General features: G+C 44.6%; 1 protein-coding gene across 1 annotated transcript; it reads left to right on the top strand.

Moving 5' to 3' along the window:
* Nucleotides 1-407: 407 nt before the first annotated feature.
* Nucleotides 408-2,652, top strand: LOC4347946 (homeobox-leucine zipper protein HOX15-like). Its single transcript, NM_001422962.1, has 3 exons — nucleotides 408-904; nucleotides 1,187-1,266; nucleotides 1,776-2,652. The coding sequence occupies exons 1-3, from the start codon at nucleotides 551-553 to the stop codon at nucleotides 2,083-2,085; spliced, it is 744 nt and encodes a 247-aa protein (NP_001409891.1). The 5' UTR covers nucleotides 408-550; the 3' UTR covers nucleotides 2,086-2,652.
* Nucleotides 2,653-27,314: the final 24,662 nt, after the last annotated feature.

The raw sequence follows: 27,314 nt of genomic DNA, 5'->3' as shown, positions 1-27,314 counted from the left end.
TTGCGGTACTTGTTAATTGCTGTACGTACGTGCACGGAAAAACTTGTCTGCATAGGATACATTGTCTATAAAGCAGGAGTAGTTGATTAGGAGCAAATTAATTAGCAAGATACTATAAGAAGAATGGAAGGAAGCTAAGCGTGTATCCCATATAATTAATAATAGGATATATATATATATATATATATGTGCAGAAATGAAAAAACAAAATGCTAGTAGCATGCACTTTTTTTGTTATTAGTCAACATTGGCAAGTCAGAAGTGCATTATTGTGCCTCATCACTACTCCGCTAATAGGTAGGTATTCCACTTGTCTCTTTTATTTTGTTTTGTTTTGTCTCCTCTGCTCTCTAATGTGATGCCTTGCTTCCTCTCCTATATGTATGGGCCTCCATGCCCCCATTCTCCCTCCCCCTTCTCCCTCTTCTCTTCTTCCTCATCTCACATCGTCTCTATAGCTACCTACCTTCATCTCTCTCTAGAGCTAGAGCTAGCACACAAGAGAGAGGGAGAGAGAGAGAGAGAGAGCGCTTGGTTGTTGGCGTGGTGGATGGCGCAAGATGATGAGGACGTGGGTCTAGCTCTGGGCCTCTCCCTGGGCTCCGGCGGCCACAGGCGGCAGAGAGAAAGTAGAGACGAAGCGCCGTCGTCGGCGGCGGCGTCCCTGCTGACGCTGAGGCTCCCGGCAGAGAGCGGGGGGCAGCCGCAGGTGGTGGTGAAGAGGGAGGTGGTGCGGGCGGAAGAGGAGGAGTACGAATACGAGTACGAGAGGGCGCTCTACTCGTCGTCGGCTGCGGCGGCGGACGACGACGAGGGCTGCAACAGCCGGAAGAAGCTGAGGCTGAGCAAGGAGCAGTCGGCTCTGCTGGAGGATCGCTTCAAGGAGCATAGCACTCTCAACCCTGTAAGCATGCGCATATCAACCCACTTGCTAACTACTCCTCCTTCCTTTCTTTCCACATGAGGTTAACTAATTAATTACTTGTAAGTTTTGTAACTCAACTTAAATAATTTATTAGCTAGCCCATAACATAGTAAAGTCGTTCATTTACAAAAGAAAAATTAATAGCTAATCAATTTCTTCTTAGCAAACTTAAAATGAAGGCCGGTTTCTTTTTTTCTTCACTGTATAATAATTAATAAAGATTTTGTTGTTGGTTTGGGGATTTAATATGGATTGGAGCAGAAGCAAAAGGTTGCTTTGGCGAAGCAGCTAAACCTGAGGCCAAGGCAAGTTGAGGTGTGGTTCCAAAACAGAAGAGCCAGGTTAGTTTAGTTGGTCATATTCACCTCTAACTCTCTATCCACTTCCTTAGCTTCCTTCTGTCGACTTGTCTATTCTTTTTTTCCCCCTTTTTGCCATATAAAATCATTTATTCACATGTCTTTTCATTTTGCAACCAAATTTATTAATTGGTAAATATATTAATTTTCAAAAAAGAAAATCCGTATCCGGCCCTCTCCCTTTTTATTATATATATGCATGCATGCATGTTTGTGCAACAACTAATAATCAAGTAGTGCAGTGGATGTATCCAATGGCGAACTCAGAACAAAAGTTACCGATGGTCCAATACATACTAATTATCTAATTATTGACTAATATATTAATTAATATAATGTAATTTATATAGGAGGTAGTATAACCTAGGCATCCCGTTTGCAAGCATGCATATATATACAAGACAGACAGACATATTACACATGGAGTAGTAGTAGTTGAAGAAGAATATGCATGATAATTAATATAGAGAAGCTCGATCGGTCAAGTGCAGGACGAAGCTGAAGCAGACGGAGGTGGATTGCGAGCTTCTGAAGCGCTGCTGCGAGACGCTGACGGAGGAGAACCGACGCCTCCATCGTGAGCTCCAGCAGCTCAGGGCTCTGACCCACTCCACCGCCGCCGGCTTCTTCATGGCCACCACCCTCCCCGTCCCCGCCGCCACGCTCTCCATCTGCCCCTCCTGCGAGCGCCTCGCCACCGCCGCCGCCGCCGGAGCTTCCCCCACCGCCGCCGCCGACCGCACCAACAAGCCCACCGCCCCGCACTTGTTCAGCCCTTTCGCCAAGTCCGCCGCCTGCTAGCTAAATTAATCTCGATCATCATCCTCTCCCTGCATATGCATGCTAGCATGATTAATTAATTAATCATCATATCAGTGTGTAGTGTACATATATATAGTTTATAGTAGTACATATATTAATTCTTGCATGCATGCTTGCATCTAGTAGTAAATATATATGGCTATAGCTAGTTAGCTCATCGATCAGCTGGCTCTCTCATGCATATGTTCACCCCCTCTGCTTTAATTAGTTAGCTTCATTTTTTCACAAGTTAATTAATGTGTGAGGAGGATGGACTGAGCACTGCCGGCCGCATCTAGGATCGATCCAGAAATCAAACAAAATTTTAATTCAAGTTGTTGGTTTTGCTTGCATCTAGCTATAGATGGTCACTTACTGGTGATGAATTTTATTGTCAGGGGAGTTAAGAGTGTTGTAGTTAGATGACGACGACATGACACCTAGCTAGCTAGCTAGCTCACACACATATATATACTGTACTCTGTACGTGATCCATGTATTATATTGATTTGTTTCAGAAATATTATATATCAATGTATATTGATTTGTTTAATTCTTCAGAGATTACATACATATGTGTGTACTGTTTGATGATAAGTGGCAGTTTTTTTTCCTGTCGATTATTAATCGTACACTGCAAGAGCGAGACTCAAATAATTTTGTTTCTTTCATATATAACAGAAAACATAACAATTTAATACAGCAGAAAACCTACACGTAATTAATTAAGGTGCGATTGATTATATATAATGAAAGAGGGAGGCACCAATTACGTGGGAGAAGGCATGAAGGAGGCATGAAGAAGCTAATTTATAGCTGCTGTTGCTAGCTGGAGTTGGACAAGAACAGGAACAGGAGGAAGTTGGGTTGGGTACCTGCACGGTGTTTAGTCGCAAACTTTTTTTTTCAAACTTCCAACTTTTCCATCACATCAAAAATTTCCTACACACATAAAATTCCAACTTTTCTGTCACATCGTTCCAATTTCAACCAAATTTCCAATTTTAACGTGAAAACACACCCCTTTTCTGTCACATTGTTTCAATTTCAACCAAACTTTTAATTTTAGCGTGAATTAAACAGTCTGTTCTATTCAGTAAGGCAGCTACCTAGCTAGTGAAGCATATATGTATGATTTGCTTGCGTTGCAGGGGACACAAACAAACAATGATCTTTCTGTTGAGACCACATATATATTTTTGATCTTGTGGGATATTTTTCGATCTCGGCATGAATTCAATGCAAAATCATCATCGATATAGATAAAATTGATGCATGTATGCATGACCCCGTCACCTACGGCAACAACCGGCTAGCTAGCTAGCTGCTAATTTGTGTTGTCACGAATCTTCCTTGCAATCCCATCATCCACGGATACCTGCAGACCAGATGGCTTGGTCGGTCAAGCAACAGCCAGCCAGCTAGCTTCTGCTCATCCATCCAACACTCCAAACTGTACATGTAGACCACCCACTATTTACTCTTCTGCCGGTCAATCCGATCCCAACAGTACATATATACACAAAAATGTCGACATCTCACCTCTGATGTCCTTAATTACTTCTTCCGTTTCAATTTCAAAATATAGACTTATCTATCTACGTGACTTTTATCAATTATTTTCTCTTTCCACCCCTAACGATCTACTATATATCACACTACCAACCTACCTCTATAATGAGAATATTTTTGACTTTGCATCATAATCATTAATCTTTTCAAAAGGTTCCTATATATGTAGCGAAAATATCTTTGAACGGATGGAATACCAACTACCATATACTCCCTCCGTCCCTAAATATTTAACGCCGTTGACTTTTTAGCACATATTTGACCGTTCGTCTTATTCAAAAACTTTTGTGAAATATGTAAAACTATATGTATGCGTAAAAGTATATTTAACAATGAATCAAATGATAGGAAAATAATTAATAATTACTTAAATTTTTTGGATAAGACGAATGGTCAAACATATTTAAAAAAAGTCAACGGCGTCAAATATTTAGAGACAGATGGAGTATATAAATATATAAGAGAGGTGCACGAACAGAAGTAACTGTCTCTTAGAAAAAAGAAGAAGATTAAGAGTTCATTTTACTGTCCAGAACTATTTATTGGTTCGCTTAACTACTTAAACTATTTCTTTAACCTATTTTATATTCTAATCACTTTACTCCCGAACCGTATTTCGGTTTTTTCTTTCTATATCAGTCATCTTTACCAACGAAATTGGTATAATTGATAGATGCATATTACAACTTATCTCTTGGCATTTTAAGAATTGTTTACTGTTTACATATATATATATTCGAAGCACTGAGCCTGATTTAAACATTGGGGTTTAAAATTTCAAGCAAATAGGCATGACAATTTTTCAAAGGAAAAGGTATGAATTACCCCCCGAACTATTGCGGTCGTCCGAATTACCCTCTAAACCCGAAAACCTCAATACCGGACAAATTACCCCCCTCGCTCCAATCCAGAGCGGTTTTGTCCAACGTAGCGCACGAATGGCAATCCAGTTAGCATTTTATTTAATAAAAAATGTGGGACACACCTGTCACACTTTTCCCCCTCTTCCTCTCTCTCTTCTCTCTCGCGCGCAGCGCGCACGGCAAGGACGGGCAGTGGGCGTGGGCGGTCGGCAAGGACGGCGACGTGGACGGCGGCGCTCACCGGCGCTGACGAGCTGGTAATGGTAGTGTCGGCCGGTGAGGAAGAGGGAACGGCGATGTGGCGGGCGGCGGTGCCGCCGGAGAGGGAGAAGCGGCCGAGTGAGAGGAGGTCGGCGCCCTGGGCACCCACGACGTTGGTAGCATGGCAGCATTCTTATCCCGAGCTCCGCCTCCAGTCTCCTCTGCCAAAGGAGAACCTCGCGAAGACCCTAGCAAGGTGGAGGGAGAAGCTACGGGCGCCCGGCCGAGGCTTGCCGCCGGCCGACTACAGCTACATCAAGATCGGGGACGTCTGCGAGGAGAACACCGCTGTGCTATCGAGCCTGTGGGAGCTCGGCGCGTCGGAGCCGGCATGCGTCTACTACGGTGACGTTGCGGGTGCCCAGGGCGCCGACCTCCTCTCGCTCGGCCGCCTCTCCTTCTCCGGCGGCGCTGCCGCGCGCCACATCACCGTTCCCTCTCCCTCTTAGGCCGGCGCTACCAGTACCAGCTCGTTGGCGCCTGTGAGCGCCGCCGTCCTCGCCGACCGCCCACGCCCACCGCCCATCCTCGCCATGCGCACTGCGCGCGCGAGAGAGAGGAAGAGCGAGAGAGAGAAGAGAGAGATTGGGTGGGAAGAGGGGAAGAAGAGTATGACCGGTGGGTCCCACATTTTTTATTAAATAAAATGCTGACTGGATTGCCACGCGTGCGCCACGTTGGACATAACTGCTCTAGATTGGGTCAAGGGGGGTAATTTATCTAGTATTGAAAGTTCAGGGTGAACGATGATTGGTTTTCGGGTTTATGGGGGTAATTCGGACGACCACGATAGTTTGGGGGTGTAATTCATACTTTTTCCCTTTTCAAAATAGTTTGGAACTTTGATAATAGTGTCATCTATATATGGATCTACGAAATTTCAGCTTAAAATTTGAGTTGTATAATAAAGAGAAATAAAGAAGAGTAATGTTATAAGCAGTGAATTAAACTATTTTAAATAATTTAGGGGTAAAATGAGAAAAAAAACAGCTTAGGCTGAAATAGTACAGGTGAGTAAGCTGAACCTCTTTTTCTAAACAAACAGAGACTACAGTGACAATTATTTGAAAATAAAAATAAACGAATACGCATATGCGTGTGTTTTGAATCAATCCTCTGCTTAGAACTTTCAGTTAGATCATTATTTCCACGAAACTTCGTGTTAAATATTACATAGTTCCACATGAATGAGAAGTTATGTTGACTTGCGTGCAGTCACAACATTTGATACGTATATGTACTTGTGTCAATTAATTTATTGATATCAGTTTAATGCGGTCAGGGTCACATGCATATGTCCGAGGAATTTTCTGAGCTTTAATATGATTTTTTGTGCTGGCTAGTAGCTACTCTCTCCGTTTTTGAAAATGCAAGGTGTTTTAGTTTTATCGTAAGTCAAAATTTCATAAAGTTTGACTACGTTTATACGAAAACCTAGCAATATTTTTTAGCACCAATAAATATATTCACTACTACGCAAAACATTTTTCTGGACGCGGGACACTTTTGTTTCAAGATAGGCCATACGAAAAATCGCACAGGATAATCATGGGAGTATGGGACTGGCGCCGGGCAGTTACCGGCACAGAAAAAACAATTTTCTGGTACGGGCCACTTAATACGTCCACACGCAAAAATAGCTTTATTTTCGCGTGCGGACGTGTTAAGTGGCCCACATACGAAAATACCCGTCCACCATTTAATCCGGCCGCGCGGCCACTCCTTCCTCTCCCATCCCCAAAATTTCTCCCATTCCCCTCTCTCTCTCTCTCATTTCTCTCTTCATCTCCCCCTCTTTTTCTTTCACCGCGAGCGGGACGGCGGGCTGATGACGAGGAGGCGCCGGGCTGATCTGGTGGCCACCGCCCTCCCCGGCCTTCCTCCTCTACGGTGACAGCAGCGATGACGACGAGGTGGCGCGCGACGGCTGCAGCGGATCCAACGGAGGCCACCCCACCCGTAGATCCGGCTGCGCGACGGTGGCGGCGGCCACCCCCTGTGCGGATCTGGCGGCGTGACGGTGGCGGCGGCCACCCCACGCGCGTATCTGGCGGCGGTAGCCCTCGGCCACACGGATCCGGCGACCGCGACGGGAGCAGGCGGCGGATCCGGCGACGGCAACGACGGATAGGGTTAGGGTTTCATTTTTTCAATTTTGTTTTTTTATTATTTTTGCGTGCGGGCGACATAAGCACCCGCACGCGAAAATCCGATTTTTGCGTGTGGTTGCGCCACCTGCACGTAAAAATAGCGATTTTCGCAGACGATTTGCTCTAGACAGGAAAATCCGATTCGACCGTACAGGAAAATGTTTTGCGTAGTAGTGATTACACAAATATATTTAATGGTGAGTTTAATAAATTAAATTTATCATTTTAGATGTTTCCGTGTGTTTCTATATAAATTTTGTCAAACTCAAAGTACTTCAACTTAGAATAGAAACAAAGTAATAGCTAGTGGAAAAATACGAAGGTTATGAACTGAGTGTAAATTAGCTGGTTAGGTCCCTTCTGAGAACCCTGCTTACTTAGATTCAAAGTCATAGACTTTACACATGTGCTCTCTTTTATAGCTTTTTATTGTGGCTAATATAGTTATTCATTTAGTGGTAGACAACTTATATATACATTGACAACAAAAAATGTTTATGATGATCGACTTCGTTAATTTCACAGTATGTTGGAGGTGCGTATACAATTGTCCATGTCTTCACTGTATTTTTGTTTAACAAAATGGAAAGCCCGAAGGTCGTCGTCGCAATTTTCTTTAAAAAAAGAAAAGTCTGAATTGAAGGTCGTCACAATTGGCAGTACGACGTTGTACATGTGGTTGGAAAATAATTAAGCTGCTGGTTGGCTTATGGGCACAGTAATTAAAGAAGGAATGACTGAAGATGGACTAGCTAGCTAGTCCAAGGTAGGAATGATGGATGGATAAGTTGTCCAATCATACATATGTAGATCCTGTGGAAGCACGTACACACACTTGCTGCCGGGAATAATCCCCCTTCATAATCTTCAGGAGATTTGTATGGATTTATTGAGTAGACCAAGTCTACCATGGACGACACTACCTCAAATGTGCATATGCGACGTGCAATGTACGTATTCTTTTTCTTATTCTCTTTCTTAGGGAGAATAAATTAGCAGTTTCCATTGTCATTTTCCTGCCTGCGTTTGAGAACATTAATTATTGGGAGTTAATTGCAACAAGAACAGATTTAATTTGTTAGGGCACCCACAATGATAATCTATAGCCTCTCTACAAAAAGATTCATGTCAGCATATTTTTCTACTTGGAAGAGATTAAATGAAGAGAGAGAGCAAAGCTATCTACTAACTTGGAGATAGTCTATAGAGAAAAACGAGGCAATGCATTAGAGAGCTATAGATACCCATGTAGACATACTATTGAGGTGATTTACTATTAATCTAGTCTATTGCTGAGATGTACATCTTTTATAGAGAGTATCTTACTTTATCATTGCGGGTGCTCTTAGTATACATCGAGTCTCTCATTGCTTGGAAGGAACTGAAACAACCCCTTTGCCTAGGGAACGTGAAAGCGATGATCGGATTAAAATCCAAATGTTCTAAAAAAGTCTACGATCCACACAATTACTCTGTAACTGTACTATATATGGATGGAAAAGTCGTTCATGATATTGATCGGTCAGAAATCAAAACTGATCGCAGAAATTAAACGTCACTTTTGGACGATGCTTAATTTAGTCCAACTATGAATCTTTATCTGTTAAATTACTTGATCCTGCTAAAATTCCTTGGCAGTTTAATGTGATTTTGTATAAGTCTCCACATATGGTCATGGTAGGGTAATACGGAGTAGTACTGTAACGTACGTAATATATGTGAAAAAAAAAGGAAGCTAGATTAGTCTCAAGAGAGAACATATATGTGTTGTCCATACTCCATATGTGCTAGCTTTGCTAGGTAGCTGGACTGAGTTCATGATATGATGTTTATATGTAGGTAGGTTAAGATCTATATATATCCGGATGTGGTTAAAAAGGTTGTGGCTTGAGGGGCCAACCCCACGTGAACACACTTAAACTTGATTATTCCCTTGCATTGTCAATGTCCCCAAAGGCACCCCAAAAGCCAAAGAAAGCTACTAAAGATAACACATAAATATACACCACTGATGTCTATATATATATATATATATATATATATATATATATATATATTTATGCATTCACGAAGAAGCTTTTCAGCACCTATATATCGAGTAAAGTACATCAGTGATCTCTAAATTTGTGTGGATGTGTCATCTACGTATCCAAAGTTTCAAAATGTATTTTTATTTCTTGAGCTTATCCTATATATTGTATCGATTCAAACAGACTTTAATTAACCCACTTCATGTGCTGACGTGGCATATCACGATGGAAACCTCCATATTATTGGGGCCCACGTGTCAATCATAGAGAATAAACCTTTATCTACTTAATAAATATAGAGTATTTCTATCCGTCGCCCGTCTCTGCAGTGCCCGTTTATCCTTCGTGGAAGTTCTAGTTTAGCCGGTCTCTTCTCTTCGTCCATCACACATCGTGATGCTGTGCTTTTGTAGATCAATATGGGTGTCTAGCTGGGTTTTCACAGCTTACGCATGGTCCGTGCATTGTTTGCATGGTACAAACGAAGTAGATCGAGCAACCAAGATAAACTCTAAACTCTGCTTCCGTTCTACCTAATACTTTTTGCATACCGATTGTTTTCTATTTTTTTTCGAACACCTGATCATGTTGAACGTTGTTTCCTCTTAACTTGGGACTTTTTGCATTACGATAGTTTCTGCTTTCAATGGAAGTATTCGATTTTGGAAGTAGATCCCTGGATCTTGTTGGGAGCCAAATCCCTTAGCTCATTGTTTGGTGTTTCACTCAAACACACTAATCTAAACACACATAAACAGAGTGTACAAGAACAAGAATACACGAGGCTTTTGGTGGCTAGCTAGGCTCTCACAGCCAACAACCTTTTATTCGCTTGCTTTTCTTGTTTTAAACAAATGCATACATGACTAAATAAATACAATTGGCTAGAGAATGCAGCAACCTATAGTTGGTCAAAATGACTGCAGCCCAACGGCCCGATCGACCAACGACATGAAGTTTGTCTTGGCCCAAGCACAACACGCCCTGCCTGTTGTCGGGCCCGTGCCGGTCTGACATGATCGTGGGGTCATGCGTGGGCCTCTTCCTCGGCACAACATGCTGGCCCGGTATAGCACGACCCAACGATCAGCAAGCCTAAAGAGATAAGGGAGATAAATAGACTTGTTTCAGTCATATAAGACATGACCTAAACCATGACCCAAAGAGATAAGGGAAGCAAAATAAAATTATTCAAGGATGAGCACGGTGAACTGATCGTGCCTTCGTGCCGGTATAACATAACCCGCCGTGCCTAGAACGTAGGTGTAACCCGTTAGCGGGCACCCAACATGATGAGTTGGTCTGGCCGTGCTTTGTCTTCGTGCCCAGGCCAGGCTGTGTCGGATAGCCCATTTGACCGAGTATTTGGCCATGATTCCTATTATACTGCCACTAATTTGCATGCATATTCATCCATGCCATAATACTCGGTCTATTATTAAAAAAATGCACACGATTAACACTAATCTACAGCTAATCATTATCTTGTGCATGCAAACCAACTGATTACTCTCACGTCCCAATTTTCGTTCGGGATTAAAAATTATTTAATAATGTATTTTTAGAAATTATATTAAAAGTTGAAGCAATTTAATCAAGTGAATTATTGAGGAAATTAAAAATTTCCTTTAAAAATCATGGCCGGAAATATTTTCTATAATATTCTCGTCCTAAAGTACTCTCTGAAAACCGCTGGCAACCCGTGACCCCGCCCACGTCGCCGCCTCTCCCGTGCCCTCCCGCTTCCCCCGCTCGCGTCCAACCGTGCAGATGCGCCTACCACTCACTCCTCCATCTCTTCCCCCGGTTTCCCCCAAAAATCGGTGCCGTTTTGACCCCGCCACGAGCCCGCGCCGCCATCTCACTTCCCTGACGTGTGCCACCTCTCCCCGGGCACGATCCCGGAGCGAAGCTACAGTCATTTACCGGGGTTAGTCGACCCGATGATTTTCTTTTAATCTCTCGTATCCTCGTTATCTTACTAGCTATGACCCCGGTGAAAATAAATGTTAGACCCCGTTAACATTAATTGTTGATTGCTGTGTTAAATCCCAATTGACAACTTGAAACGACACTAGCAGCAGCGAAAAGAAAATTAGCTAGCACTTACGATTATTCGTCAGCTGAATATGCATATACATTTGAGCTTTTGAGATTTGAGACCATACATAAAACCAGCGACCTACAACTTCTTGAATTCCCTAGCAAAATAATTTCTATAGGAAAATGGCTTTAAAAACCATATTAATCTACTTTCAAATTTTCTATAAGCTAATAATTAATTAATTATGCGTTAATCCTCGCTTCATTTTGCGTGCTGGGAGGGAAGGGTTCAGAACCCGTAGCGGTCCGAACACACCCAGATTCGGGGTCCACCTCTTTGATTTAATATTGGATTCCAAACATAGCGATATGACTTTTTTTAACCAAAATTTGATTTTCTTTTATTAATTGATTCAATTTTACCATTTCAAATTTGAATTCTTGAAAACTATTCAAAATTTCTCTCAGAATCTACTTTCATCCTAAGTCAAAACATCAAAATTACGTTGTTTTCAGTCCGTTTTGGTTGAAAACATAGACCCTGGTTAGTAATGACCCCGGCGATCATTTATCCTGGCTTCGCCCCTGGCACGATCCCGCTGTCCCGAGCCAATAAAAACCATCCCCGCACCTCCCTCTCCATTTTTTTCCCTTTCCGTCCGAGCTCCCCGTGTCGCTTTCTCTCCCCGCCACTCGCCGGAGTGCTCCGGCCGCCGCTTCTCGCCGCTCTAGCCACCGCTGCGCTGTGCCACCACCACCATTGGCTTCACCGCGCCTTGCCGCACCCCGGCCACCGCTCTTTTCTTCTCTACCACCACCGGAGCGCCGCTTCCACCGCCAATCCGAGCTCCACCACCGCCTGCCGCCTCTAGTCGCCTCTTGCCGCCGTCCCTGACCACCTCAAGCTGCGCACCACCTCCATCAGCTCCGCTGTACCGCGCAGCCCCTCGGCCACCGCTCCGCCGGCTCCAATCGCTGCCGGAACTCCCTCTCGTTTGCTTGAGTTGAGCATCCGCCGCTCTTTCTCGCCTCCGGCCAGCGATTCACGCCGCCGCGAACGTCCTCTTGCTCATCTTAACCCCTCTACCACATTCCCCAGGGCATCCCGCTCCCTCGGCCCCTCCTCCCTCCTCTCATTCTCCCCTCCCCCTTCCTTGCCGGCCGCCGCCTCATATGGTGAGCCGTTGTCACCCGTGAGTGCCACTGTCTTCCGGCCGCTCGCCGCTGTTTGGCGCCGTCGGCTGTGGCCACCGGTGGCCCCGCGCCGCCGCTGCACCATGGTCGGCCAGGCCAGTCTCGGGCGTCGTCGTGCCTCGGCCACGCCACCACGTGGCCGCCTGGTCGGCTTAGGCTGATATGGGTCAGCGGTGGACCACCTCGGTGATCCCGGTCCATGGTGGGCCGCCTCCCTTGTGCCACTGACGTGTGGGGCCCACCTGTAGGCGCTGGTCTCCTTTGATGACATCAGCGCTTAGCTTTTTCTTTGAGAAAATAAATAATAAATTGCGCAATAAATCGATATTAATTTCATAAATTGATTTAAATGGCTCAAAACTTCTATAATTCATAACTAATTCATACAACTCCAAATTGAGCCATTCAACTTGCAAAATTCATCTAAAATTAAGATCTACATGTTTGTTTAGTTTTCATGTACTGTCCATTTGGTTTTTATTAGGATTTTTCCTCATTTTGCGTGCCGGCGCATAAAATCCATCGTTTCGGAAGATCGCGATCACGAGGAAAAGAGTTTAAAGATTGATTGAAGAAGCAAGGCACTCACACATTCCCCTTGAGCATGTTGAACCTAATTTACAATTTTTTACCGTTTACAAATAAATTGCATGTTTTACTAACTACACTGGATTATGGGATTACCTTTCTGCTCGCTTGTGCTATACTTAGTTGTGGTCCGTCATTTGTGAAACTTTGGGTGATAATCTAACTACCTTGTGTCACTTCTGTTGATCTTGCTAGAATCATGATATGCTTAGCCGTGCTTAATTACCACTAGCTCACATAATGGGATAATTACATTATTTTACTTTAGTATATTGTTGAGCTATACGAGCTCGAGACATCTGGCCATGTTTTATTGGTCGTAATTATCCAACTAAAATATGGCTTAATGGTGGGCTGTGTGTGAATGGTTTTGCTAGTCGTACCAATGGCAATTAAGGACTGGTTCACGGGAAACCCTAGAAGAATTACCGTGCATACCACGTGCCAGCGTGGGCAACGACTGGGCTTGTAGTGGATCTTTCCTCTAGCTGACGTACCCAGGCTAGGGTGAGCGTGATGGAGTTGGGTCGGCTGGGGTGTCTGGTTGATCGGCCGCCGAATTCACCATGGCACGAGAGGGGGGCTGTCCACTATCTGTTGAGGAGTGGGGGCGAAACCTGAGGTGTGGTGCGATTAGTTAGAGAGGGTTATGTGAAGGGTCCTGTTACAGTACCTTTCCGGGGTACCGTGGTGGTATACCAGCCCACAGAAACATGTCGTGGGGCTATGTCTTTCAAGTATAAATGCTTTAATTAATCATGTATCTGGATTATTATTTGATGCATGAGAAGATAATACTCGCTAGTTGCAAGTATATGGGGGTGTGTCCGACATGCATGTATACTCGAAAAGAAAAAAAGAGCTAGTAGGTTTTCATTGCTGAGATGCGAGAGGGGAGATCAACTGCGTAGAGAACAAGTTGGTCGCTCCGATTATTAACAGTATGCATTTCCCCCATGGTGACGTCCAAGACCAGCAACCCTAGTGGGCATCTTGTCCACCCGGACCCGGAGTAGTCCATGGGACGCAGCAACACCGTGTCGCTCCTCTCCCACGTGCACAACCACGGCAACTCCAAGTCCACGCTCCACGACGGGTACACACACCGTAGCCTACTCTCCGTCTCGATAACGACGTGCCTTGTCCAGCCGGAGCCGGAGCCGGAGAGCAGCCACACGGACAATGAGAGGTGCTGATGAAGGACGAGCAGCCTCAGCCTCCCCTCCGGCGACGATCCCAACCGTATTTCCTTGCAACCACAATAATCGGTGGGGAGATCCATCTTCCCCTCCTCCGCCGTCGCAATGTCGTACGTCAGGATGTAGTGGCTACCGCGGGAGGCATCCATTAGCCAGTGGACAACGCCGGCGAGGACGACGGGCTGATTTTGCCTGTTCAGCTCGCACCACTACCTCCACTGTGAAGCTGTGCGAGACCAGGTTCTGACATAGCTCCACTCCCTGTTAGGAAACGATAGGCGAACAAACGATAAAGAACAATAGATCAATCACAAAAGACACGAGATTTAACGTGGAAAACCCTCCCAAAACAGGAGAGAAAAAACCACGGGCGCCAGCCAGCAAAATATCTTCACTATATCTGAGGTGAGGTTACATCGCCGTACGGCGGCTTACAAGAGGTATATATATAGTGGAACCCTAAAAGGGATGATGATCCGTACCGCGGGGGCTCCGCCCCCGCCCCCCCGGGCGTCCCTAGGCGCACAGCCCAGATATAGTGAAGATATTAAGTGCAAATGAATTTGGATCACAATTCAACAAACTCCACCTGGAGACAAATCCCTTCTTGTAGCATGAATCAATCCTTCGCCCTGAACACAACAAAGACAAAAAAAAACACTTTCGGCGCCAAATAGCCTCTCAGGCTAAACCACTATACGAACTAAGCTTGAGCAAAGCTCAAACTTAGCAACAGGAACAAGCTTTGTCATCATATCAGCAGGATTATCATGAGTACTTATCGTGCATACCTTTAGCTTACCTTGCACGACTACATCGCGAACATAATGGTACTTGATATCAATGTGCTTTGTCCTCTCATGAAACATCTGATCTTTGGTGAGGCATATAGCACTTTGACTGTCACAAAACAAGATAATGCAAGAATCAACTCCACAAAGCTCAGCAAACAATCCTTTCAGCCAAACTGATTCTTTACATGCTTCAGCAATAGCCATGTATTCTGCTTCAGTGGTAGACTGGGCAACAACAGGCTGCAATGTTGCCTTCCAACTCATAGCACAACTACTAATGGTAAACACATAACCTGTGAGTGACCTTCTCTTATCCAAATCTGCAGCAAAATCAGAATCCACATATCCAACAAGCCCCTTATCAGTCCTGCCAAACTTCAAGCAAGCATCAGCTGTGCCTCTGAGGTACCTGAAAATCCACTGAACAGCTTTCCAGTGTTCTTTACCAGGATTAGCCATGTATCTACTAACCAAACTCATAGCATGAGATAAATCTGGCCGGGAGCAAACCATGGCATACATCAAAGAACCAACAGCACTAGAATATGGAACTCTAGACATGTATTCTACATCCTCATCAGTACTAGCACATTGTAAAACTGATAATTTAAAATGAGGTGCAATAGGAATGCTAACAAGCTTTGCATCATGCATGTTAAAACGCTGAAGAACATTCTTAATGTAGCTTTGCTGACTAAGAAATAACAAACCAGAATTTCTGTCTCTAGTGATTTCCATACCTAGAATTTTCTTAGCAGCACCAAGATCCTTCATATCAAACTCACTACTCAACTGTTTCTTCAATGTAGTGATTTGTTCCTTGCTCTTGGCAGCAATCAGCATATCATCAACATATAACAAGTATATAGGTGATCCATTAACAAATTTAATATACACACAGCTATCAAATTCAGACCTCTTAAAGCCATGTGACAACATAAATAAATCAAACCTTTTATACCATTGACGAGGAGACTGTTTCAAACCATAAAAAGATCTTTTCAACTTGCAAACATAACCCTCCTTACCAGGTACTATGAACCCTTCTGGCTGGTCCATGTATATCTCCTCCTCAAGCTCTCCATGTAAAAATGCTGTCTTCACATCTAACTGCTCAAGCTCAAGATCATGCATAGCAACAATACTGAAGAATGTGCGAATTGAACTATGCTTTACAACTGGAGAGAACACATCATTATAATCAACACCAGCAATTTGACTGAAACCTTTTGCTACTAACTTTGCCTTAAACCTCGGAGGCTCGCTAGGAGATAAACCCTCCTTTCTCTTGAAGATCCATTTACAACGAACAGGCTTCTTCTGTTTTGGCAAGTGCACAAGCTCCCATGTGCCATTCTTCTCAAGAGACTGCATCTCCTCCTGCATAGCAACAACAGCTTCAGTGTATGTGGCTGGCTCAAGAGTATTCTTCACCTGTTCAGCACAACTAAAAGCATAATAAACCATATCACATTCCTCAATAAGACGGACTGGAGCTCCACAACTCCTCTTTGTTCTGCGATGGGCAATAGGTTCATCTTGTGGCTGCAAAACAAGAGGTGAGTGCTGAACAGTATCATTAACATCATTACCAACAATTTCAGTTTCCTGATCATCCACGTGCTCCACCTGCACGCTAACTTATTGCTGCTCCTCATCTGAACCACTTGGTATGACATCTGTGGGCAAGCTGTCATTAAACATAACAGATTCATTGAAAATAACACTCCTGCTCATGAAGGTCTTGTTAGTTTCAGGATTCCATAACTTATATCCTTTTACTCCTGAACCATAACCAAGAAATAGACACTTAATAGCTCTAGGCTCTAATTTTCCATTATCAACATGAGCATAAGCAGTGCATCCAAAAACTCTCAACTGTGAATAATCAGCAGACATACCAGACCATACCTCAATGGGAGTTTTCTTATTAAGTGGGATAGAAGGCGACCTGTTGATCAAGTAGCAGGCAGTGTTAGCAGCCTCTGCCCAAAAACGCTTGTTCATGCGAGCGTTGGACAACATGCAATGAGCCTTGGAGATGATGGTTCTGTTCATGCGCTCAGCTACACCATTCTGCTGTGGAGTGTACGGGATGGTGTAATGCCTAACGATGCCTTCCTTCCTGTAGTAATCATCAAAAGCATCCGAACAAAATTCACCACCATTGTCAGTGCGAAGTACTTTTACCTCCTTTTCAGTTTGCCTTTCTATCATAACTTTCCACTCCTTAAAAGCAGCAAATGTATCATCTTTATGTTTCAGGAAATAAGGCCACACTTTTCTAGAGTGATCATCAATAATGGTAAGCATATAACGAGCACCACCAAGAGAGGGCTTATGAGAAGGCCCCCACAAATCAGCATGTACATAATCAAGTATACCTTTGATGCGATGAACTGAGATATTGAATTTTACCCACTTGTGCTTACCAAAAACACAGTGCTCACAGAACTTCATGTTACCCTGAGTGCAGCCATCCAGCAGGTTCCTTTTCATCAATTCTGCCATACCAAGTTCACTCATATGTCCAAGACGCATGTGCCACAGGTTAGTCTTACTAGGTTCATCTTTAGTAACAGCAGCAGCGGTAACAGAACCATGTAATGTACTTCCTCTAAGGACATATAAGTTTGCAGAATTCATATCACCAATGATGTAAACAAGAGAACCTTTCGATACCTTTACAACTCCACCTGAACCGGAGTATTTGTATCCTTCTGCATCAAGTGTGCTGAGAGAGATGAGATTTCTCGCCATCCCTAGTATGTGTCTCACATCTTTCAGCGTGCATGTCATGCCATCATGAGTCTTGATCTGAACGGAGCCAATGCCCACGATCTCACGTGGGTTATCATCTCCCATGCGCACAACATCTCCATTCTGCACAGACTTGTAAGAACTAAACCAATCTCTGTTAATGCAGATATGAAACGAACATGCAGTATCAAGTATCCATTCATCATGACTAGCAACATGTAACACCCTAAAAATTCGACGACAAAATCTAAACTCTAAAAATACAGATCTTCAAAAACTTTTTAAATAAAGTTGCATCATGCCAATTTTGTTCGATTATTTTATTGAATTTTGATTTCGGAGTTTATAAATCGCGAATAATGGATAATTAGTTAGGAATAAACCCTGAAATTTAAATTGACTAAGTAAATAATTAAAGTACAATTTAAAATAATATTTAGTGAGGATAGAAATGAGTAAAATATTATTACGACTATATTTGTATCAATTAAATTGAAAAGTGTCGGAATAAGAATTAACTCTAATTAAATTCAAGAAAATTATATAAAAATAAAATATGGGTAAAATTAATCAAGGATGGACCCATTGGTTGGAATAACACAAATATTGAGTGAACTTCATTTGTACAAAAATTAAGGTTTATAGAATCAATTTTAAATAAATAAATAGGCTTAAATCGGGTAAATAGAAAACGGCACTATTCATCGGCCGCCAGGTGTTCGACGAGGTCCGCTAGCCTAACCCTGCCCCGCTGCCGCGCCGACGCCGCGCCCGCGCCCCACGCCTCGCGCCGCGCACCGCCGCTACCGCCGTCGCCTTCGGCCGTCGCCGTCGCCGCTCGCCCGTCACATCGCCTTGCGCCCCGTGCCGCCGCTGCCGCGCTGTCGCCGTCGCCGTCGCGACCCGCCTCGCGCCGCGCGCCACCGCTGCCGCCCTGTCACCACCCGTCCCGTCGCGCGCGCGTCCCATCGCCCGCCGCTGCGCCACGCACCGTCGCCGTCGCCATCGCCGTCGCCACGTGCCGTTGCCGTCGCCGCCTCGAGCCCTACACCGCCGTCGCCATCGCCGTCGCGCCGCGCCGTCCCATCGCCGCGTGCGTCCCGTCGCCGCGCGCGTCCCATCGCCGCCTCGCGCCCCGCGCTGCCGCACCGCCGTCGCCTCACCCTCCTTCACCGCTCCCTCTCTCTCCTCTCTCTCACACCCTATAAAACCCCCAGCCCTTCTCTTCTCCCCCACACCCATTCCCCTCCATCACCTCCCTTTTTACCACGCCGCCGCCGTAGTGCCGCCGCACCGCCGCCTTCGTGCTATCGCGCCGCCGTTCCCGTGCCGCCGTGCGCCACCGTCGCTGCCGCCGTCGTCGCCGCTGCTGCCGCCGGTGAGCCGCCCTCCGTTCCCCTCGCGTCCACCGCCGCCACCACTCGGGTGGGAGAGAGAGCCGAGAGAGAGAGGGAGAGGAAAAGAGAGGCCGGCAGAGAGAGAGAGAGAAAGAAAGAGAGGAAAAGAAAAAGAGAAAAAAAATATGAAATTAGAGGGAGATTAGGGAAGTTTAGAAAATTTAAAATAATTGGAATTTTATAGGTTAATTATAGTCATAGAATTGCAAAATTTAATATAAATTATGGATTATTCTTGGCAATTTCTATAAGAAATCAATTCGCGGTAATAATTTAGATGTAGTTAATAACTAAACAAATAGATGAATTCTTATGGATTATTATAGATTATTTTTTTGGGTAATCCCTAGAAGTAATCAATTCACGGTAGAAATTCGGATTTAATTCCTAGGGATTTTAGCCGTGTATTATATTTAATCATCTAGTCATAGACTAAATTAAATCATATAATATTTCTAGGATTTCGTCCGATATTTAGCTCGCGATAAAAATCTCTAACCTATTATATGGATATAATGCTCGAGTAGATTAAATTAAAAACTTATGACAACAAAACATTTATACCCGCAAAATAGTTTGAATCGAAATTGGGTTTGCCTTAGTTCGCGAATAATAAAGTTAAAATAAAGGAATCGACTTTCGCATTCGACTTTCATTTGGATTTATTTGGATTTTGTTTGAATTCTTATCGAATTCAAATTGTTCTTTCGCACATAATTATAGAGACCGAGAGAGCCGCGGATCCGGGTGAAGGCCAAGACCCGCAAGACCTTGAGCAAGGCAAGTCATCACTATTCCTTGAACATGTTGATCCCAATTGCGAAGTTGTTTTGTTTACAAATAAAATTGCATGCAATTATGAACATCCTACTTGTAATTATGCCATGCCTTGATTATTGTTTACCCCTTATTCCTTCGTAACCATGTTTACGTATGAGTCTCTAGTCAATTATGACAATTGCTTAGAAATGCTATTCTAGAATCATGCATACTCATATTTATCAAATGCTATATGCTTGGGCAATTACCTTTGGGAAGGTAATTGAGATGCGGCATGTGGAGACATGAGCGCCACATTGCCATGATATTGATGACATGATTTGTGAAAGGAAAATAAAGTTAAACAATTGTTTTCGACTGGGGCGGTTGGAGGATTTGGGTGGTGTCCGGAAAAGGCTGGTGCCGTCCCTGGTCAATTAAGGACCGAGCCATGAAGTTAAGCATGAAACGACCCCCCGTACAACCGCACTTCTCATATGGGTATAGACCTAGCGGAGTAGATAGTTGAGCGGAGGCAGTATCCATGCGTAGTGGTCTTCTTTTAGGTGTGTGATGTGGCAGCAGTCTGCTGGCAGATGCCCGGTTCGGATGGCCAGGTGAATGGCGGATGCCCGTTCCGGATGGTCAGAGGCTGGCTTGGCAATACTACATGAGGATACCCATAAGAGAACAATCATGATGGACTGGGTTCAACGACAAGAAGCAACGTAGGAGTGTGTGTTTTTCCCTTCCCGGGAGCGCCAGAACTCCTCTCACTGCTAGAAACGTATGACGCCTAGAGTGCATGAGGATGTAAAGTTCATGGAGCGGGTACTGCCAATGCGAGGTTATCGAAAAGCTTTGCCGTGACGCGTCTCATGTGTTGGGATGAGGCTCATGTGTTGGGCAGTCGCGGAGTGCGGGTAAAGTGTACATCCACTGCAATGTGAGTAAACCAAATCTATTCGAATAGCCGTGCTCGCGGTTAATGAGCACCGGGACATGTATTACACTTGGCTAGACTCTAAATTCTTTAACTTGAGTGGGATGGAATATTGCATGATAATTTTTATGCTGATGGAGCCACTTCCTGAGAGGCGGGAATGTGGACGTCCTCAGAAAATCATAACGACTCAATGGCGGGAAGCTATCCTTGGGATCACAATGGATGGTGGACAGAACCGTCATTGTTTAATATGAACAATGGTATTAAAACTTGATTAGTCTTTGCTAGGTCTTAGGCTTGTGAAAAGAATTACAAAACTTGCTTTGCGCAAATGAACCATAGCCATCCTTTGAAATCCTCTGTCATGTGCATCATTGCTGTGGTGGCTTGCTGAGTACGGTTGGTACTCACCCTTGCAAATATAAAATTTATCAGAAGCGGGAGATGAAGCTTCGGAGGATCCCTATGCCTACTACCAGGAGGGAGATGAAGACGAAGGCGCCCAGTAGGTCTTAGTACGGTCGTTGCCTGTGGCAATGGCATGCCGCTGCTTAAATTCTGCTGCCTTACCTATTTCTGCTTTTGGATGTATTCCGGACCGCTTGGTCCGATGATTTAAGACTATGCCTGCAGGCTTATGATGTAATAATTCGTACTAGACATTCGTGTATGTGTATTTGGTATTTCAGCTATGAATTCGTGTGTACCAGACTACTTGATCTAGGGAAATGGTACTGTTTACACGATTGATTCCTGTTATAAAAATGGGGGTCCACACAACACAACCAGCAAAAACAACAAGACAATCCCCTGAATCAGAGTTTTCAGCACTGGTAACAACAGAGGCCTTACCATCAGATTTCCTTTTCTCCTTATTCTGCAGCTTCCAACATTCTTCAATGAAGTGATTTTTCTTTTTGCAATACTTACAGAACTTTTTACCTCTGGATTTAGAACAGCCTCTACTCTGACTCTTGTCACGGTCATTGCTGTCGTTGTAGGTTCTCTGCTCAGATCTGCCTCTGACCTGCAATGCTTCGCCCTTAGAGGACGACACATCAGACTGAACCATACCTTTCATCTTCTCCCTGTTTTGGAGCGCCTCATAAACTTCCGCTAGGGTTAGTTCATCACGGCTTAAAAGTATGGTGTCACGAAAATTTGCATATGAACTAGGCAGTGAGCATAACAGTAAAAGACCTAAATCTTCATCATCAAACTGTACCTCCATCGACACTAGGTCGGCAATGATCTCCTTGAAGACCGATATATGGTTCAACACAGAACCACTCTCCTGCAACTAGTGCGAGAACAACTTCATCTTGATATGCATCTTACTGGTTAGATCTTTAGACATGCAGATCGATTCCAGTTTGAGCCAAAGTTCTGCAGCAGTCTTTTCCTGCAACACTTCTTGCAAAATATCATTAGATAGATGAAGTTGGATTAGCGACAGAGCCTTACGATCTTTCCGCTTCTCCTCAGCGGTCCACTCAGTCATTTTCTTCTTCCCGAAGCTTTCCAGCGCCTCATCAAGATCCGAAGTTTGCGCCAGAACAGCCCGCATCTTGACTTGCCACAGCGAGAATCTCGTCTTGTAGTCTAGCAGCGGTAGATCATACTTCATCGACGCCATCGCGAAACCCTAATCTGGGAACAAGCTCTGATACCACTTGTTAGAAAACGATAGGCGAACAAACGATAAAGAACAATAGATCAATCACAAAAGACACGAGATTTAATGTGGAAAACCCTCCCAAAAGAGGAGAGAAAAAACCACGGGCGCCAGCCAGCAAAATATCTTCACTATATCTGAGGTGAGGTTACATCGCCGCACGGCGGCTTACAAGAGGTATATATATAGTGGAACCCTAAAAGGGATGATGATCCGTACCGCGGGGGCTCTGCCCCCGCACCCCCGGGTGTCCCCAGGCGCACAACCCAGATATAGTGAAAATATTAAGTGCAAATAAATTTGGATCACAACTCAACACTCCCAGCACTCTGACGACAGGCTATGGATTATGAAATAGCAGCCGCCTTCGTCGTGCTTGGGCATAAAATCGGCCTGGAGCAGCCAGAAGCTGCCGTCGCCGGCGGTGAGCAGCACGTACGAGTAGACTTCAGGGACCATCCAGGAAGCGTATCTGTCTCTCGCTGCTCCGTGAAGAAGGACCGTTGGCCGGTCATGGGGTTGTACACGCATATGTCGGCGCGGCGTTGCGACCTGCGCCGCCAGTTGGGGTCCCTGCGCTGGAGGGCCACGAGGCCGCCGTGGCACGCCATGGCCTTGTATTCCTCTAGGACGTCCGGTGCGACGCGCGACATGAAGGGCGCCAGGCGGTGCTCCACCAACGACGCCGCGGCGGGCGTCGCCGGGTGGGCGAGGGAGAAGCAGCAGTGGGCTTCGTCGTCGTCATGTTTTCTTCTTCTATGGAGGAAACCGACTACGCTGCTTCGGGGCACAATTGTGTCGGGTCCATCATGGCACACGCGGCGGAGGAAAGGTGGGCTGAGGATTTCGCGGCGGAGGAGATTGGATGCCACGGCGCACCGGACGAGTGTGCCGCCGTCCGACCGAGCGACGATCTCCAGCAGGAGTTTCGGCGGCAGAAACAACTCCGGCGTGGGCTCCGCCGGCGGCGGCGTCACGGTCACGCACGCACGTCGGCGTCGTTTGCGTGGAGGCATCGTCACGGTCACCTTGTTGCCGGTTCCAGTCGTTTGCCTAGCTCCGTATTAAGATGATGATGCACGATCGACTCCGACAAGGATTATATGCATGGAGATCGACGGAGATCGATTCATGGATTGGAAAAATTATATATCTGTCGAAATAAAAAAACCGATCTTTCAAATAACAATCCTGGTCTCCTGGATAGGATACTAACAAATTCATTCATATCTGGCATAGACATTGACACTAAATAAATTGAAGCTAGCATGGCCAACCATTGTTTTCTCCACACTCTCTCATCTACGCCTTTCTAACATCTTATATCCTGTTGCTCCTCTCCTCTTCGGATCATGTGGGTCCGATGAACCCTAGGCCCATCTGTCAGTGATAAATGTATGGTGCCTTTGAAGATAGAGGATATCAATCCCTCCTCTTGAGCTCCGTAACCTTTGAAGCCAATGCTGACCCCTACTACACATCATGACAAGAGAAACACACCCAAAATTTCACAATCTCAAATCTTTCACGGTTTCGCACCAACAAAAACTACTGCCTGACTTCTCAAGGCTGCATTATTTCTTCCATGGGCAAAATCCAATGTATATCACAAAAGCAGGTAATAATGTGTAACCCATTGTCAGGTGGTGGTAGCTATTAAGACACTACATTGTAGTATATGTGTAAGAGAAGAGAATTAGGTGGAAAAAAAAGCGTCAATTCTCATCCAACCAGTAACCTCCCATGAGTAAAAAGGTTAGATGGGATCCACCACAGTATAGTTTATTTCCTTGCTTATGTTCGGAAACTATTTTTATACCACGAGGGGATGTTCCTCGTCTGTTTAAAACTCATTAAAATGGTTATGGGAAATTCTTAAAAAAATTGACAATACTAATACAACATATGTATACCACTCCACAAAATTTTAGTTCCAGTCTAAACTCACACACTGAGCTATAAAAAAGAAAAATTCGACATATGAATAATAGAGTTGTTCACAAACGAATTTATATTTTTTATTTCTCAATGTGTAGGTCGAATTTGAACTTAATATTTTGTGGACTGATATATGCCAATATATAAGAATTTTTTACAACTATTTGCAATGGATTTAAAAGAAAAAAGGGTAAACAAGTGAATGTCCCCTCCAGGGATTTGGAATATATTCCCACTAATGTCGTGGCAATCGCTGCTTGCTATCTTTTCTTTTTCACCTACCTAGGGGCTAGGGGACAAAGAATTAATCAATCTGCTCTTCTTCCTCCACCACCTCTATGTGAATATAAGAAACTCATATTTTTTCCCTCGCTCGAGAATTTGTGTCTTGCACCAAATTTGTCTTTCCCTGGCAAGCACCGGTGGAAAATTAGGACTTGATATGAAAAGAGTACAAGATCTCGAGGGCGTTTAGCTTTTGCAACTTCCTCATTTATTATCATTAGCACGCTTTCCATATTAAACGGCACATTTTTCGTAGAAACTTTTCGTACAGAAATTTGTTTAAATAATCAAAATCAACCCATTTATCAAGTAAATTTATAGTAACTAATACTCAATTGACCGGACAACTAATGGCTTAATTAGCTCGTGTTACATGCATGGCTTTTAAAATATTTGAGCCGATCGAAACGCTACCTTGAAAGTTTCAGAAAAACAAGAGTACTCACAATAATCTAACACGCACAAGATGCCTCTCCCTGTGCAGGAGCCTGAAATAACCAGAAGTAGAAGAAAATGTGTAAACTTGGTGGCTTATTCCGGATTATGAAGGAGGTAAAGAGAGATACTCTTATATGTCAAGTGGATATGGGCTGCCCCTTGGTTGGGAGGATATATAGTTATACAGTGGTTGTGGAAGGCGTGCGAGCACGGCAGGTTCACCGGCCGCCTTGGCTGGAAGGAAGCACGCCGCCGCGCCGGATAGAGGACGGTGATTCCGATGGATATATATATATGTGTTGCTGGAGCCTGGAGGTCGGACAATGCAATTAAGCAGATCTTCATCCGGCACGTACGTACGCCTGCCGATCGACAAGTGCATCGTGCCTATTAATGTGCTTAATTCATACGTAGTCCACAAGCGAAGAAGCGTACGTGGAGGGTGCGAGCAGCCACGCGCTGACCCTCGTCCTCCAGTACCACACTACAGCATGGATGAGATTTGAAGGCACTTAGGAATGCCTCAAATGCTAGAAAAATACCTCCAAAAACTTAAATAATGCACTCCTAAAAACGTTGGATTTGCTTGGATAGGGAAATGTGTTTTAAGGCATTATTTCAAAATGCCTCAACAAGCATACATGCAGGCACTTTATAAAATGCCTTTAAATACATTCTGAGCCATTTTGACTTCTGCCTTTGATTTTTTTAAGGCGTTTTAACATATATATGCCTCTAATTTTTCTTTCATGGCATTTTGAATAATGCCTTTGCTTTTTATTCAAGCGATTAATTTAAAATGCCTCAAAAATATAGTAGTGCGCGACGGTTGGAAGTAGGCAATAAAACATGGTACACGCGCGCATACATGTAGAGGCATGGTACACTCTTAGCAGCATGCCCACCAACAAAATGTTTATGATCAACAGGAATAGCAAACTACACCAAATACATCTCCAAAAATAGATAATACTAATTCTTCCCAATTCCAATTCAATCACACATTTAGTGGCCTAGATTGGTGCAAATCAAAGCATGCTGTCATCACCTCGATTGGCATCGTCCTATGTAGTCCCACGTCGTAGCCTTAGGGCAGTCCCAACCCTCCACCTGCTAGGATGATGTCTATGGCATTAACTAAATTGCCATGTAGGACTTTTAGCTTATGTGGTACTATATTAATTAAGAGAGAGAAGAGTGAAGAGAGGAAAAAACTAGGTCTCATGCAAGACACAGCTTCAACACGAGAACCTATGCACTAGACACTATTAAGTTTTGCATTGGGAGAAAATAATGTCTTCATAATAGATGAAGAATAAATATGATTGGTAGAGAAGAGAGATGATATATTTATTAATGGCGCACATTAAGAAATTATGGGTTGTGGAGTATAGTTTTTATTGTGATGTCTTACTGACATGGCACTATAGACACTACTTATAGACACTATGGGTTGGGACTGTCCTTAGGAGGAAGAAGTGCATTATATTGTGCACAATCAGTTCGATCGATCGAACCGAGTGGCCAGGCCCGTTTAGCTCCAGCGGCCGGACACAATTAATGAAATGTGGAGACACATACACGTTGGGGGAAGGCGGAGGAAGGAGGCGAGGCGTGGCATGTGTTTCAACCGCGCGACAGAGCCGGCCGTCATGTGTTTGATGAATTTTCCCAACCGTTGTTCCTGCCACTATAGGTGAGGGGGAACTGGGGTTTTTGTTTCTCACTCCCGATTATTCTATTGTGCATTAATTAAGTTGTCTTGTGTCAAGTCCCAACTATGCGTAAGGCCACTGCGAGAAAATTGAGATAGAAAAAACCATAACACACTTGATCATGGGGTGCAACTACTCATGTTGACCTGCTTATTCTTTCTCGAGTTTCCACGTGCATCTTGCTAGTAATATATGTGGAAGATATGTGAGCAAGTGAGGAGAGGAGAGCTACCCGGTCCACACATGTTGTCGACGTCCCCTTGTATACCAAATCCTGCTACCATGTCCACCTCCATGGTTTCGAGGTTGAGGGTGTAACAGCGGTAGTCGGCGGTGAAGAGGATGAGGCCGCTCTTCTCGCAGAACCACCGCAGCTTCACCCGCTGGCAGTGGCAGGAAGAGCGCGGGATCACAACCGATCGTTCCCGCTGCCAGCGCTGGCCGCTGTAGGGAGATTCGAGCAGCGACACCATCATGTCGGCGAGGCCGTGGTAGTGGTGGTGGTGGGTGAAGAAGACGCGTATCCTCGTCTTGTCCCACGACACCTCCGCCCAGCACAGCCGCCCGTCCGGCAACGAACCCAGCAAGCTTCCCTCCGTCCTGTACACGCCCCTCACCCCCG

This window comes from Oryza sativa, chromosome 10 (genome assembly GCF_034140825.1).
Source record: "Oryza sativa Japonica Group chromosome 10, ASM3414082v1".
In the NCBI taxonomy this organism is placed as follows: Eukaryota; Viridiplantae; Streptophyta; class Magnoliopsida; order Poales; family Poaceae; genus Oryza; species Oryza sativa.
This window is presented reverse-complemented; position numbering and strand designations above follow the sequence as displayed.

Excerpts from the sequence above, each read along its gene's own strand:
- LOC4347946 (NM_001422962.1), top strand. The coding sequence starts at position 551 with ATGGCGCAAGATGATGAGGACGTGGGTCTAGCTCTGGGCCTCTCCCTG. Across the intron at positions 905-1,186 it reads AGCATAGCACTCTCAACCCT|AAGCAAAAGGTTGCTTTGGC; the intron begins GTAAGCATGCGC and ends GGATTGGAGCAG. Across the intron at positions 1,267-1,775 it reads TTCCAAAACAGAAGAGCCAG|GACGAAGCTGAAGCAGACGG; the intron begins GTTAGTTTAGTT and ends GGTCAAGTGCAG.